The 15000-nt window shown below is 48.3% G+C and overlaps 1 protein-coding gene across 1 annotated transcript in view; it reads right to left on the reverse strand.

Annotated features, from left to right (window-relative positions):
- Positions 1–15000, reverse strand: part of LOC126188364 (puratrophin-1-like) — a 1249514-nt gene that overhangs the window by 763965 nt on the left and 470549 nt on the right. The window contains exons 3-4 of the mRNA XM_049929962.1: positions 8818–8946; positions 8418–8709 (exon numbers count right to left, since the gene is read on the reverse strand). Of these exons, the coding sequence (XP_049785919.1) occupies positions 8418–8709; positions 8818–8946 (421 nt within the window). The remainder of the gene's footprint in view (positions 1–8417; positions 8710–8817; positions 8947–15000) is intronic.

Here is a 15000-nt window from a genome sequence, read left to right on the forward strand (position 1 = left end):
ACTTTCTATTTTTATTGTACACTATGAACGAATTGTTTTTAAATTTTTAATTCATCAATATTACCACAATTTCCTTCCTCTTTTATTACTTCATAGAGACCCGCAGACAAATTCTTACTCTTTTCAAGTAATTGACGCACTATACTTCAATGCTACGTCACTTCGTAAAAGTATTTCCATATTATGATTGGTGCCATTCTGCAATACAGTGGAACTCCGGCGACGGCAAGGAACTACCATTTAAATCAGGTGGGGGCAAGTCTTCCGCAGTGCACGTCACGACACACGGCGCAAGGAACATTACTGTCTCAGCAATGCTGCACCAGTCCTTATGCCACGTATTCGTTGTTCGTTTCTGTCTGCCCTGTTAATAACATAGCACTTAAAGCTTTCCCAATTTTCTATAATAAAGCATTATTTAAACTCAAGGCTAATTTTACGAATAAAAATTACTCTTTTAAAAAAGGACTGCGGGTGCTGCTGATTGATATTAACCGAAACCAAATATCGAAAAATCCTGGTTAAACATCACTAAAATACCCGTATCGGTTTGAACCGATAGTTTTCTCAATGCCTACTCTAAACTCAGTGCTGTATCACAACGAAGATAAGCTACGTTTGCAGAACCCGGAAAACTATCGCTTCTAGTGGATAGCTTTCGATTTGAAACGATTCAGCTACCCTCTTCAGCCACCACGGCGAATGTCTTCGTCCAGTGCACGCTTAGTAACACACTTCACAGTCACCTGGAAGGAAACACGCCTGACGAAGCTAATCTAAGGCAGACTTCATACGTTTGTCTGTCCTACAGTAATAGAAGCGCAATGTCCAGAAGTTAACATGTTACATCTGATGTTGCAGGAGGAGGTTGTATAACGTGAGTCTTGTCGATAGACCCCATAGGGTGAAACAAACCTACTTTGGAATTAAGTTTCACTGACCGTACTTTTCTTTTTTGTTTTCTACATCCCCGTGGTGGTAACGCTGTAAACCAAATTCTGCAGAAGAGTGGGTCGTCACGCACTATGTTATACCTAATGCTTGAAATGTAATGTTCAGATTGATGTGAGCACAGTTTTAGTACAATTTCCCGTTGATGGAAGAAAATACGTTCAAACGGATGAAATGAATAAGTTTCAATCAAAAGTCTACAAAAGCAGCAGCCAGTGGTGCGTTTGAAGAAGAGCGTGTCGACAGTGTGGAAGAGACTGCCTCTCTGGATACAGATGAAGCAGCGGACATTGTCTGATGGGACGTCAGCGTGTTGGTCCTTCTACAAGAGGTACTGAAATCGTTAGCTGTCTCACTATACTGCATGTATAATAACATTTTCAGGCGTTGTAAAAGATACTAAATGATATGCATTACACACATGAGAGACTTTCGAGCGATTAAAGGAAATGCCATTTCCCTATCTTTATGAAATAAACAATGTAGATTCCGATTAGCAGGTAGAACTAGCAAACTGGGCCGGACGAGCGGTTCTAAGCGCTTTAGTCCGGAACCGCGCTGCTGCTACGGACCTGCCTCGGGCATGGATGTGTGTGATGTCCTTAGGTTAGTTAGGTTTAAGTCTAGGGGACTGATGACCTCAGATGTTAAGGCCCATAGTGATTAGAGCCATTTGAACCAACTACCAAACCGACGTTTAAGGTCCAATGTTGCCATGACAGGTATTGTCTGCAAGAAGCAACCAAGGCGCTCAACTCTCTCTGCACTGCCATAGAAAATCGCTCTGAAGCGCCTAGCTTCTCCAAATTCACGTACAAAATCTGAAATTCAAGGATGATATACACTCCTGGAAATGGAAAAAAGAACACATTGACACCGGTGTGTCAGACCCACCATACTTGCTCCGGACACTGCGAGAGGGCTGTACAAGCAATGATCACACGCACGGCACAGCGGACACACCAGGAACCGCGGTGTTGGCCGTCGAATGGCGCTAGCTGCGCAGCATTTGTGCACCGCCGCCGTCAGTGTCAGCCAGTTTGCCGTGGCATACGGAGCTCCATCGCAGTCTTTAACACTGGTAGCATGCCGCGACAGCGTGGACGTGAACCATATGTGCAGTTGACGGACTTTGAGCGAGGGCGTATAGTGGGCATGCGGGAGGCCGGGTGGACGTACCGCCGAATTGCTCAACACGTGGGGCGTGAGGTCTCCACAGTACATCGATGTTGTCGCCAGTGGTCGGCGGAAGGTGCACGTGCCCGTCGACCTGGGACCGGACCGCAGCGACGCACGGATGCACGCCAAGACCGTAGGATCCTACGCAGTGCCGTAGGGGACCGCACCGCCACTTCCCAGCAAATTAGGGACACTGTTGCTCCTGGGGTATCGGCGAGGACCATTCGCAACCGTCTCCATGAAGCTGGGCTACGGTCCCGCACACCGTTAGGCCGTCTTCCGCTCACGCCCCAACATCGTGCAGCCCGCCTCCAGTGGTGTCGCGACAGGCGTGAATGGAGGGACGAATGGAGACGTGTCGTCTTCAGCGATGAGAGTCGCTTCTGCCTCGGTGCCAATGATGGTCGTATGCGTGTTTGGCGCCGTGCAGGTGAGCGCCACAATCAGGACTGCATACGACCGAGGCACACAGGGCCAACACCCGGCATCATGGTGTGGGGAGCGATCTCCTACACTGGCCGTACACCACTGGTGATCGTCGAGGGGACACTCAATAGTGCACGGTACATCCAAACCGTCATCGAACCCATCGTTCTACCATTCCTAGACCGGCAAGGGAACTTGCTGTTCTAACAGGACAATGCACGTCCGCATGTATCCCGTGCCACCCAACGTGCTCTAGAAGGTGTAAGTCAACTACCCTGGCCAGCAAGATCTCCGGATCTGTCCCCCCATTGAGCATGTTTGGGACTGGATGAAGCGTCGTCTCACGCGGTCTGCACGTCCAGCACGAACGCTGGTCCAACTGAGGCGCCAGGTGGAAATGGCATGGCAAGCCGTTCCACAGGACTACATCCAGCATCTCTACGATCGTCTCCATGGGAGAATAGCAGCCTGCATTGCTGCGAAAGGTGGATATACACTGTACTAGTGCCGACATTGTGCATGCTCTGTTGCCTGTGTCTATGTGCCTGTGGTTCTGTCAGTGTGATCATGTGATGTATGTGACCCCAGGAATGTGTCAATAAAGTTTCCCCTTCCTGGGACAATGAATTCACTGTGTTCTTATTTCAATTTCAAGGAGTGTAGATTCCCATATCTTTTACAAGTATTTCTTAATTTCAGTTACGGTAAAAGATATGTTTTTATCTTGAAATAGGAGTAATTTTCGCGTACCGAAGTTTCCTGCTTGAAAACTGCAGGTACAAAGCTTTGCGCAGCACAGATGGCGACGCAGGCAGAGCCAGCACCGCCAAGGCGCCGCCGAGAGCAGTTCAACTCGTTCGCCGTCATATGGCAACTGATTTACATTGCTAACCGCTAAAACTGCGAAACCGCGTAGGCGGCACGCAACAAACGACATAGTGGGGGTGAAGTGTACTGCATGTCTGAACAGGAAAATGAATAACGCAACAGCACAAATAAAGTAGCAGCAACGTTCTATATATATTCTTTATATGAGGAAAGATTAAGCGGCTGGTTTCTTCTACGGAAATTGGATTTGAAAGTTGTTTTGTTTGTTAGTGTGAAGGTTATGCCTTGTGTAAGAAGAAATGTCCACTATCGCGTGTTGGAATTCAGCAGCAGGATTGTGGGCTATTGAGAGCGTGTGTGTGAAATCTTATGGGACTTAACTGTTAAGGTCATCAGTCCCTAAGCTTACACACTACTTAACCTAAATTATCCGAAGGACAAACACACACACCCATGCCCGAGGGAGGACTCGAACCTCCGCCGGGACCAGCCGCACAGTCCATGACTGCAGCGCCTTAGACCGTTCGAGAGGTTCCAGAAGGTGTCTTTAGAAGAAAATTGAGGATAGCAACCCATGTCTGGAAACACGACCAACGGAGCTACCGGGTGTTCGAGGCGCCGGCGCCTGCCGCTAGGCCACCCCTTCTGCAGCAAATGTGGCTTTGCAAGCTGGCAGACAGTTGGTGGAACGTCTCACAATGTTGCTTCTTGTTCAGCGATTGCGACTAACTGCCGCAATCGCAAGTGGAGAAAATGAAGATGGCTGCTGCCTAGATAGATGCTCTGTTGCCTCGGTGCATGACGGTCTTCGGCCTGGGACTCCATCTGTTGTTTATTTTTTTCCTGTATACCCAAAACCATTGGAGGTTTCAGAGAGCTCCAGAAGAAAAATAAACTGCAGATGGAAACCCATTTCTGAATCAGTCATTCACTGGGGCACCAGAGCATTGCATTCAAAGGAGACTAGGGATGTCTACAAAGTAGCTAGCTCCATCTTCTTCACTGGCGATCGCGCCAATCAGTCACGATCACTGGATAACAAACGACACTGCGAGACATTCTGCCTACGGTACGTCATCGTACAAAGTCACGTTTGCTGCCGAAGGGGTAGCTTAGTGGCAGGCAATAGACCCTGCAAATTCGATGCTCTGTAGCGTTATTGAATGACGTTACTGGACACGGGTTCGATCTTCGATTTGTTCCTGAAGACACCTTCTACAGGCTCTCGAAGTTTGTCATAACATTTCTGGCACATCCGGTGTTGTTGCTCGCGCTGATCAAGATCCCTCGACTGTGAAGCGCATGTGGAACTGATGGGTTCAGGAGGGCCATACTTAATGCCATGTAGGATCGTGACTAGAGCCCGAGAGGGCAAATATACTCTAGGATATTTCACACCTAGGTCAGATACTTGTCAAGAAATGATCTTGTTTGCAGCAAGGCTGGGACAGTGGGACAATGTTTGTACTGTCACACGATGAGAAGCAACGAACGTTGCCAGTCTGCATTCGTGATCTTCATACGGGCCCGGTACTTCCTGATGGGACGGGGTGCCATTGGGTACACAAAAGGATCCACAGTGGTCCACATAGCCATTATACAGCCTTCCAAACCTCCCACATTTCAAAGGCCGAGGGAAAAAATCTGCAGTAGGTACGATAATGAAATTGGACCATATCCTAGAGCATCTGAAATGGTATCTATTTACGCGCCAGATGCTGCAACTACTGCCGCCAGACTGCAGGACGATAACATGAAATGAAAATGGCGACTGCAAATAAGTGCGCGCATGGGGTACCGTGGTTTCCAGAAGTAAAATCGCCGACTGCCGCCCAAAGAAATTGTTGTAGACGTCACTGACTTGAAGTGAAAACAATTAAGGAATCGTACCGTACGTTTCTGGGAACTAGAAGTGTTCTGAATCATTATGGCGGTGAACGTCTGTTTCGGAAGATACAGTGGAGGATATCGTATCGTAAGTTGCTGGGAACGAGTAGTGTTCTGAAACATTCTGGCGATGAATGTCCCTGGGTTTTGCAGAGACAGTGGAGGATATCAGATAAGCGTTTCCTAGAAGGCCACGTCTTTCACTTCCGCAGGGTCCTAGCCAACCTAAGGTACCCCGAGCAACATTTCATGATCTATCACAACAGTGTTTTCGTTTGTATTCTTACAAAGTTCGAATTCTGTAATATCTGACGCCGAACGACAAACCATGCCAACAATAATTTGCTTTCGATATGCTGCAGCCTATTGTCATGAATGCCAGCTTCCTGGATAGATATTTTATTCTCAGATGAGGCTAACTTTGAAGTATGAGGAACGGTTAATCGGCACAATGTTCAAATTGGGGGCTCGCAACTTCAGCACGCTGTAATTGAACATGTTTGTGACAATCCTCGATAGGACACCTCGTATGAACACCAGAATCTGAAGGTGCTGTACTCCAGGCAGTGGAAGAGGAAGCGACGACACGTACCAGAAACATAGCAGGTAGACTGAATGCGGATCACCAAACTGTTTGAGCAGCAGTTACACCCGTACCGCCCGAGTAGGGATAGGCAGTGCAGCCATAGGATTTTGCGTCACGGGTCCATTTCTGTAGGTAGTTCTTGCGCCGCCCTGTAGACGAGTCCGACTTTCGACGACGGATCTTTATCACGGATAAAGCCCAGTTGAACAGGGAAGGTATTCTCAAATCGCCCAACAGTCATCTATGGAGCGATGAACACCTGCATGTGCGCGTCTCCGTGGGTTTCAGGACGTAACGGTCCGAACATTTCAGCAGGGTTCCTGGATGGACGTGTGATTGATCCACACCTCCTTAGGCAACCTCTCACGGGTGCCGCTTACTCGAGGGTCACTGAACGCGTGCTGCATGGACTCTTAAAAGAAGTGGCACCACATGTCCACGAAAAGATGTGGTTCCGGTACGATGTCGCACTACCTCAGTTTCCACGTGCAGCCAGAGGTCATCTAGACCAAAGATTTAGGCAACAGTGGATACGCCGTGGTGGTCAGCACGTTCTCCCGACTTGCATCTGCCACATTGCTACTTCTGAGGTCACATGAAATTCTTGAATTTCGAGATTGCTGTGGCATCCGAGGAAGACCGACTGGCGTGGGTTATGCCTATGGCGGATACTGTAGGACCAGTAATTCGCGATCGTGTGTACTGGAGCACGGTGCGGAGGTCCCTTATCTGTGTAGAATTCAGTGGTGCCACGTTGTGCCCTACTTGTAAGGGGACCCGAACGACAGGTGTCAGCCGCGCGGGATTAGCCGAGCGGTCTAAGGCGCTGCAGTCAAGGACTGTGCGGCTGGTCCCGGCAGAGGTTCGCGTCCTGCCTGGGGCATGGGTGTGTGTGCTTGTTCTTAGGATAATTTTGGTTAAGTAGTGTGTAAGCTTAGGGACTGATGACCTTAGCAGTTAAGTCCCATAAGACTTCTACATCTACATCTACATCCATACTCCGCAAGCCACCTGACGGTGTGTGGCGGAGGGTACCTTGAGTACCTCTATCGGTTCTCCCTTCTATTCCAGTCTCTTATTGTTCGTGGAAAGAAGGATTGTCGGTATGCCTCTGTGTGGGCTCTAATCTCTCTGATTTTATCCTCATGGTCTCTTCGCGAGATATACGTAGGAGGGAGCAATATACTGCTTGACTCTTCGGTGAAGGTATGTCCTCGAAACTTCAATAAAAGCCCGTACCGAGCTACTGAGCGTCTCTCCTGCAGAGTCTTCCACTGGAGTTTATCTATCATCTCCGTAACGCTTTCGCGATTACTAAATGATCCTGTAACGAAGCGCGCTGCTCTCCGTTGGATCTTCTCTATATCTTCTATCAACCGTATCTGGTACGGATCCCACACTGCTGAGCAGTATTCAAGCAGTGGGCGAACAAGCGTACTGTAACCTACTTCCTTTGTTTTCGGATTGCATTTCCTTAGGATTCTTCCAATGAATCTCAGTCTGGCATCTGCTTTACCGACGATCAACATTATATGATCATTCCATTTTAAATCACTCCTAATGCGTACTCCCAGATAATTTATGGTATTAACTGCTTCCAGTTGCTGACCTGCTATTTTGTAGCTAAATGATAAAGGATCTATCTTTCTGTGTATTCGCAGCACATTACACTTGTCTACATTGAGATTCAATTGCCATTCCCTGCACCATGCGTCAATTCACTGCAGATCCTCCTGCATTTCAGTACAATTTTCCATTGTTACAACCTCTCGATACACCACAGCATCATCTGCAAAAAGCCTCAGTAAACTTCCGATGTCATCCACCAGGTCATTTATGTATATTGTGAATAGCAACGGTCCTATGACACTCCCCTGCGGCACACCTGAAATCACTCTTACTTCGGAAGACTTCTCTCCATTGAGAATGACATGCTGCGTCCTGTTATCTAGGAACTCCTCAATCCAATCACACAATTGGTCTGATAGTCCATATGCTCTTACTTTGTTCATTAAACGACTGTGGGGAACTGTATCGGACGCCTTGCGGAAGTCAAGAAACACGGCATCTACCTGTGAACCCGTGTCTATGGCCCTCTGAGTCTCGTGGACGAATAGCGCGAGCTGGGTTTCACATGACCGTCTTTTTCGAAACCCATGCTGATTCCTACAGAGTAGATTTCTAGTCTCCATAAAAAGTCATTATACTCGAACACAATACGTGTTCCGAAATTCTACAACTGATCGACGTTAGAGATAAAGGTCTATAGTTCTGCACATCTGTTCGACGTCCCTTCTTGAAAACGGGGATGACCTGTGCCCTTTTCCAATCCTTTGGAACGCTACGCTCTTCTAGAGACTTCACACACATTTGAACATTTTGACAGGTGTCCGAGAGCAACGTGTGTTGTGTTATTATATGTATAACGGAGAAACGGCACGTTTCCGGTCACGAGTTCCTATGCTAGGCTTAACTGCCTCGATCTCCACTTCAAGTCGACAAAGCCTGTGAAGAGAATTTAGTTAGACCTCGCGAGGCAGGAAACAGGTGGGCCACTTACGGTCCTCGTGCGCCGGCGGCTGCAGGGGCGGCGCGGCTGCCTCGACAGGTGGAGCTGCGGCGACCCCGACGTCGTCGTCGTCGTCGCTGTCGATGTGCGGCAGCGAGCCGGCGACCTCGAAGAGCGGGCACGTCTGCATGGCGGAGTCGCGCACCGGCACGCTGGGCCGGCGCGGCCGGGCGCCGCAGCCGCAGCCGCAGCCGCCAGCCGCCTTGCAGGGGAAGAGCGCCGCCTCGAGCGGCAGGCGGTCGGGGGCGAGCGCGCGCTCCGCGGACGCGAGCAGCGAGCGCAGCTGCGCCGGCAGCTCCATGGGCGAGCCGACGGGCGGCGCCGCCCCCCCGCCGCCGCCGCCGCCCCCGCGCCACACCAGCGCCGCCTCCACGGCGCCCGCGCGCTCCGCCGGCCGCACGCAGCAGTAGCAGTCGGCGCGGCCCAGCCGCAGCCGCAGCGCCTCCACGTCGCCCAGGTGCAGCACCAGTCGCTCGCCCAGCGTCAGCGGCCAGCCCGGCGCCCAGATCGCATCGCCACCCTGCCGGCCACGGAAGACAGCGCCGCGTCACACACACTGCCCGCCCTACTAAAGATACTATCGTAAAAGGAATCGTCCAACTGTTATGCCAGTACATGTCCCAACGAGTATTCCGTTGTTGTATTCTACACTGAAGCGACAAAGAAATAGAGATGGGCAAAACTATTCTTTTCAGAGATCGGATCAGAACTGTTCACTCCCTGAAATGAACCAGCTCTTTTTCATGACTCACCACTCACTCACAATAGAAAATAAATGGAAGGCACATTGCCCTTTAAACTTGGTTTATTCCAGTACTACACCAGTATTTTGATATTATTTGGTCCTATTTTGAAGTAACACAGATAATGATTAACAATTTTGTACTGTTTATTGAAATTTCCACGATATGACAAAGTTTTTGATTACTGATTTATTTTGCACTATCGTGGTTTTTTGGGTGATCGGAAAATGTTGTAACTTGAGATTTACATTAACAATATATTTAGCTATAATGTATTATAAGTTCATTAACCTCGTACAAATACATTGTGAGCCATATATTTTTAAAATGAACGTTTCCTTCCGAAGACGCCTAAAATCGCAAAATCCGTACCAGAATAAGAAAAAAAAATTTGGCTGTAAGACTAAAGTGCTGCATATAGCCTTACGCAGAATAAAACAAGGAAAATATCGATGTATTACATTTTGCAATACCTTTATCGGTTCGCTCGTAATTAAAGTGTAAATTCGAGTGTCCACAATAAAAATCCTATAGTAAGAGGAGTCGTCAGGAACCTAATCTGGTCAGTTTAAACAAATAAAAATAAAATAAAAACAATTGATGTATATATAACATAATAATGTAATATACATAGCGGTATTACTACGAAGAACAATATCCAGTAGAGACGGACTCCGATGCAGAGGCGCTGAGTCGAGTAGGTCGAGCCGCGAGCTGTGTTACTGCTTGAGCTGAGACCGCAGAGACCAGCCGTGACACCTGAGTCGCTTTGCTCGACGCTCTGGCTAGAGTCGAGACGGTGGGGCGAGCATTGAGCGGGCGAGTTCCGAGGGTGGGGGTAAGGTGAACTCACCCGCTCCGAGACAAACCGTTCGTTCCCTTGCGAGCAGGTTTTTGCAAGTAGTTCCTATGTTATCCGCTAGGTGGCTCTCTGACCTGTTGCTCGCATCAACTGCCCAGAGGACAGGACGTGCGACTGAAACGATCGCCGACAGAGTGCGATGCGAAGTTAAGCTGTGCCAGACACTGCACGCGGCAGACGACGCACAGAGACGGCACGGCATATGTGAAACACAAAATCCAATGGGGCACTGCACAATGCAGGCAGCCAAGGCAGAAGCAGAGTAGAGGCCGGCGCTGGCTGTGTTGTGTGGCGTGCAGTGTGCTCCGACCAGCGGAGGCCCCGCTGATCTGCTCCGACTCTCTCTCTCTCTGCTGTGGGAAACGTTTGGAGCTACCGTTCTTTTTTTCTGAATCACTGATTGTTCACTCCTTTGAAAGATTCAACTCTATGAATCAGTTCAGGAGAGGATCCCCCATCTCTACAAAGAAACTGGTGTAGGCATGCGTATTCAAATGCAGATATATGTAAACAGGCAGAATACGACGCTACGGTCGGCAACGCCTGTATCAGACAACAAGTGTCTGGCGCGGTCGTTACATCGGTTACTGCTGCTACAATGCAGGTTATCAAGATTTACGTGAGTTTGTTTCAACGTGGTGTTACAAAAAAAAAAAAAAAGGTTCAAATGGCTCTGAGCACTATGGGACTTAACATCTGTGGTCATCACTCCCCTAGAACTTAGAACTACTTAAACCTGACTAACCTAAGGACATCACACACATCCATGCCCGAGGCAGGATTCGAAACTGCGACCGTAGCGGTCGCACGGTTCCAGACTGTAGCGCCTAGAACCGCCCGGCCACCTCGGCCGGCTGTTCATCTAATGAAGTGTATATTTTTCAAGTTTTCTCCCTGAGAGTTGGCTGTCGCTAGACAGCAATCGTGATCAACAACTGGCTGCGGTGTGCACCTGCTTAGCTGAGTTGTAACGTGTTTCCCTTCCACGCAGCGAGCCCGAGTTCGATTCACGGGCTAGTGTGTAACATTCCACGCTTATGGTTACCACACATGCATTGTGTGATTCTAGATCAATACTCTTATATCTCCAGCTATAATTAGATTCAATTACTTGTCGATAATTGGAAAAAGGGCTTTAGAAGAATAATAGCAATGCCGAACAATAGTAGTTACAATACCCCCTGTACCATAAAAAATCAAAATCAGATTCAGGAAATTGATATATGGAAAATGTTTAGATAAACGAATACTATATTTCGTACTTATCATCTGTATATGGTAGGCATTAAATCTCGAGCCTAATTAACAAATATAGATAACTGATCGTTTAGTATTGTTAGAATGCTTATTTCTGCAATTTCAATATTAACGTGATTTTTATGTGTTTAGAAAATTTCTTAAACGTGTTCTAGCAAAGTAGGGAATATTATAGAGTGTTTGATAATGTTGTTTAACTATGTTATATAATAAATTATGTTTTGCGTTATTTTAACCCGTAGTACATTGCAGGAAGAGTATTGTTATGGCAGATGAGTGTTGGACCCACCAGAGGACAGATCTGCGCCTACAGTTGTGTCAAGTTCTTGGTGCATGATTCAGGTTTTCATTTAGATGATGATGATGATGATGTTTGGTTTGTGGGGCGCTCAACTGCGTGGTTATCAGCGCCCGTACAATTACCTAATCTTTGCTCAGTCCAATTTCGCCACTTTCCTTTTTCATTTAGAATAGAGCAACTCGTGTATTGGATATTGTCTAAAACAGTATATTAGAACAGTGCAGTGACGGATTATTTCGGAGTGTTATAAAGTTTCATTTAATATCGTGAAATGCAGAATGATATGTGACTTTATATTCATACTTTGTTGAGTATTAGTATTGAACAATGCAATGGACCTCACACACGCATTTCTATCAAGTTACCGCATCAGGACTATTTAATATCGCCAGTGTAGTATGTACTATCATTGGTTAGCTGTAGTAGTAACAACGAGGCGTATCACACCGAAGATTGATCATGAGGTCATAAGATACAGGTTCTTGAGTGAATAAATCTACGTACTTACTTTACTTCAGCTATGGCCTACATCTTTGTAGTGAAATCCATTGCGGTTTTTTTTTTCATCCTGTATTTGTTGAACAAGTACATGTACGCAGTCGTCGAGGGACACCGAAGGGCCGCGCGGGATTAGCCGAGCGGTCTTCGGCGTGCAGTCATGGACTGTGTGGCTGCTCCCGGCGGAGGTTCGAGTCCTCCCTGTGGCATGCGTGTGTGTGTCTGTCCTTAGGAAAATTTAGGTTAAATAGGGTGTAAGCTTAGGGACTGATGACCTTAGCAGTTAAGTCCCATAAGATTTCACACACATTTGAACATTTGACGCCGAAGGCAAGATATTCACAGGTATTTAAACCATTGTTAACTACTCACTATGCGGTGGGTCGTTACAAGTAGACTGGGTGATGTGTTGTCCTCGTCATCATCTCATCACCGAAGCGCAAGTCGCCCAGTGTGACGTCACCTCAAATAAGACCTGCAACCCGCGGCCAAACTTCTCCTGATGGGGCCTCCTGGGCGTCAGTGCCACACGATCATTTCATGTTCAATGGGTGTGATTAGCGTCACTGTGAGACTTTTGATGACGGACTTGCCCCAACACCAATCGAATAACAAATAACTCGTACCCAGCTGTAAGTTTTAAAAACATCGATTGTCGGAAACACCCCGATGTTTGCAGGATGTACAGCAAGCTCACGGCGCGCCGTGGTTCGCCCCCCTATGCCGGAACCAGCGCGGGCCGTTCGCGGCCTTCGTCCGCCAGCGATAGATCTCGAGTCGGACAAGTCGAGTTGCCCAAGACGGACCGCGGCACAATGACCCTCCGGCTCGTAGCGCAACTCCGCGACCATCCGCGCCGCTCTACAAGGTCGGCCCTCGCTCGCTGGCCACTCGGAGTAAATAAGAGAACGGCCGCTTTCGGTTTGCGCAACTGCACCGGTCTGCGGTCACTGGCCTGTTGGCGAGACCGCTGGACTCAAAAGCGATTGGCAACACTGCTACTGAGTACCGTCCTGTATAACACGGCAGTGCTGGCGCTTTTCACAACACGGGTTAATACACTACTGGCCATTAAAATTGCTACACCAAGAAGAAATGAGGATGATAAACGGGTATTCATTGGACAAATATATTATACTAGAACTGACATGTGATTACATTTTCACGCAATTTGGTTCATAGATCCTGAGAAATCAGTACCCAGAATAACCACCTCTGGTCGTAATAACAGCTTTGATACGCCTGGGCATTGAGTCAAACAGATGGTTGGTTGGTTTGGGGAAGGAGACCAGACAGCGTGGTCATTGGTCTTATCGGATTAGGGAAGGATTGGGAAGGAAGTCGGCCGTGCCCTTTTCAAAGGAACCATCCCGGCAGTTGCCTGAAGAGATTTAGGGAAATCACGGAAAACCTAAATCAGGATGGCCGGACGCGGGATTGAACCATCGTCCTCCCGAATGAGAGTCCAGTGTCTAACCACTGCGCCACCGAGTCAAACAGAGCTTGGATGACGTGTACAGGTACAACTGCCCATGCAGCTTCAACACGATATCACAGTTCATCAAGAGAAGTGACTGGCATATTGTGACCAGCCAGTTGCTCGACCACCATTGACCAGACGTTTTCAGTTGGTGAGAGATCCGAAGAATGTGCTGGCCAGGGCAGCAGTCGAACATTTTCTGTATCCAGAAAGGCCCGTGCAGGACCAGCAACATGCGGTCGTGCATTATCCTGCTGAAATGTAGGGTTTCGCAGGGATCGAACGAAGGGTAGAGCCACGGTTCGTAACGCATCTGAATTGTAACGTCCACTGTTCAAAGTGCCGTCAATGCGAACAGGAGGTGACCGAGACGTGTAACCAATGACACCCCATACCATCACGTCGGGTAATACGCCAATATGGCGATGGCGAATACACGCATCCAATGTGCGTTCACCGTGATGTCGCCAAACACGGATGCCACCATCATGATGCTGTAAACAGAAACTGGATTCATCCGAGAAAATGATGTTTTGCCATTCGTGCTGCCAGGCTTGTCATTGAGTACACCATAGCAGGCGCTCCTGACTGTGATGCAGCGTCGAGGGTAACCGCAGCCATGGTCTCCTAGCTGATAGTCCATGCTGCTGCAAACTTCGTCGAACTGTTCGTGCAGGTGGTTGCTGTCATGCAAACGTCCCCATCTGTTGACTCAGGGATCGAGACGTGGCTGCACGATCCGTTACAACCATGCGGATAAGATGCCTGTCATCTCGACTGCTAGTGATACGAGGCCGTTGGGATCAAGCATGGCGTTCCGTTTTCCGTCCTGAACCCACCGATTCCATATTCTGCTAACAGTCATTCAAAAATGGTTCAAATGGCCATGAGCACTATGGGACTTAACTGCTGTGGTCATCAGTCCCCTAGAACTTAGAACTACTTAAACCTAACTAACCTAAGGACATCACACACGTCCATGCCCGAGGCAGGATTCGAACCTGCGACCGTAGCGGTCGCGCGGTTCCAGACTGTAGCGCCTACAACCACTCGGCCACCCCGGCCGGCAACAGTCATTGGATCTCGACCAAAGCGAGCAGCAATATCTCGATAGGATAAACCGCAATCGCGATAGGCTACGATCCGACCTTTATCAAAGTCGGAAACGTGAAGGTACGGATTTCTCCTCCTTACACGAGGCATCACAACAACGTTTCACCAGGCAACGCCGGTCAACTGCTGTTTGTGTATGAGAAATCGGTTGGAAGCTTTCCTCGTGTCAGCACGTTGTAGGTGTCGCCACCGGCGCCACCCTTGTATGAGTGCTCTGAAAAGCTAATCATTTGCATATCACAGCATCTTCTTCCTGTCGGCTAAATTTCGCGTCTGTAGCATGTCATCTTCGTGGTGTAGCAATTTTAATGGCCAGTAGA

Source organism: Schistocerca cancellata, chromosome 5, assembly GCF_023864275.1.
Source record: "Schistocerca cancellata isolate TAMUIC-IGC-003103 chromosome 5, iqSchCanc2.1, whole genome shotgun sequence".
NCBI lineage: Eukaryota > Metazoa > Arthropoda > Insecta > Orthoptera > Acrididae > Schistocerca > Schistocerca cancellata.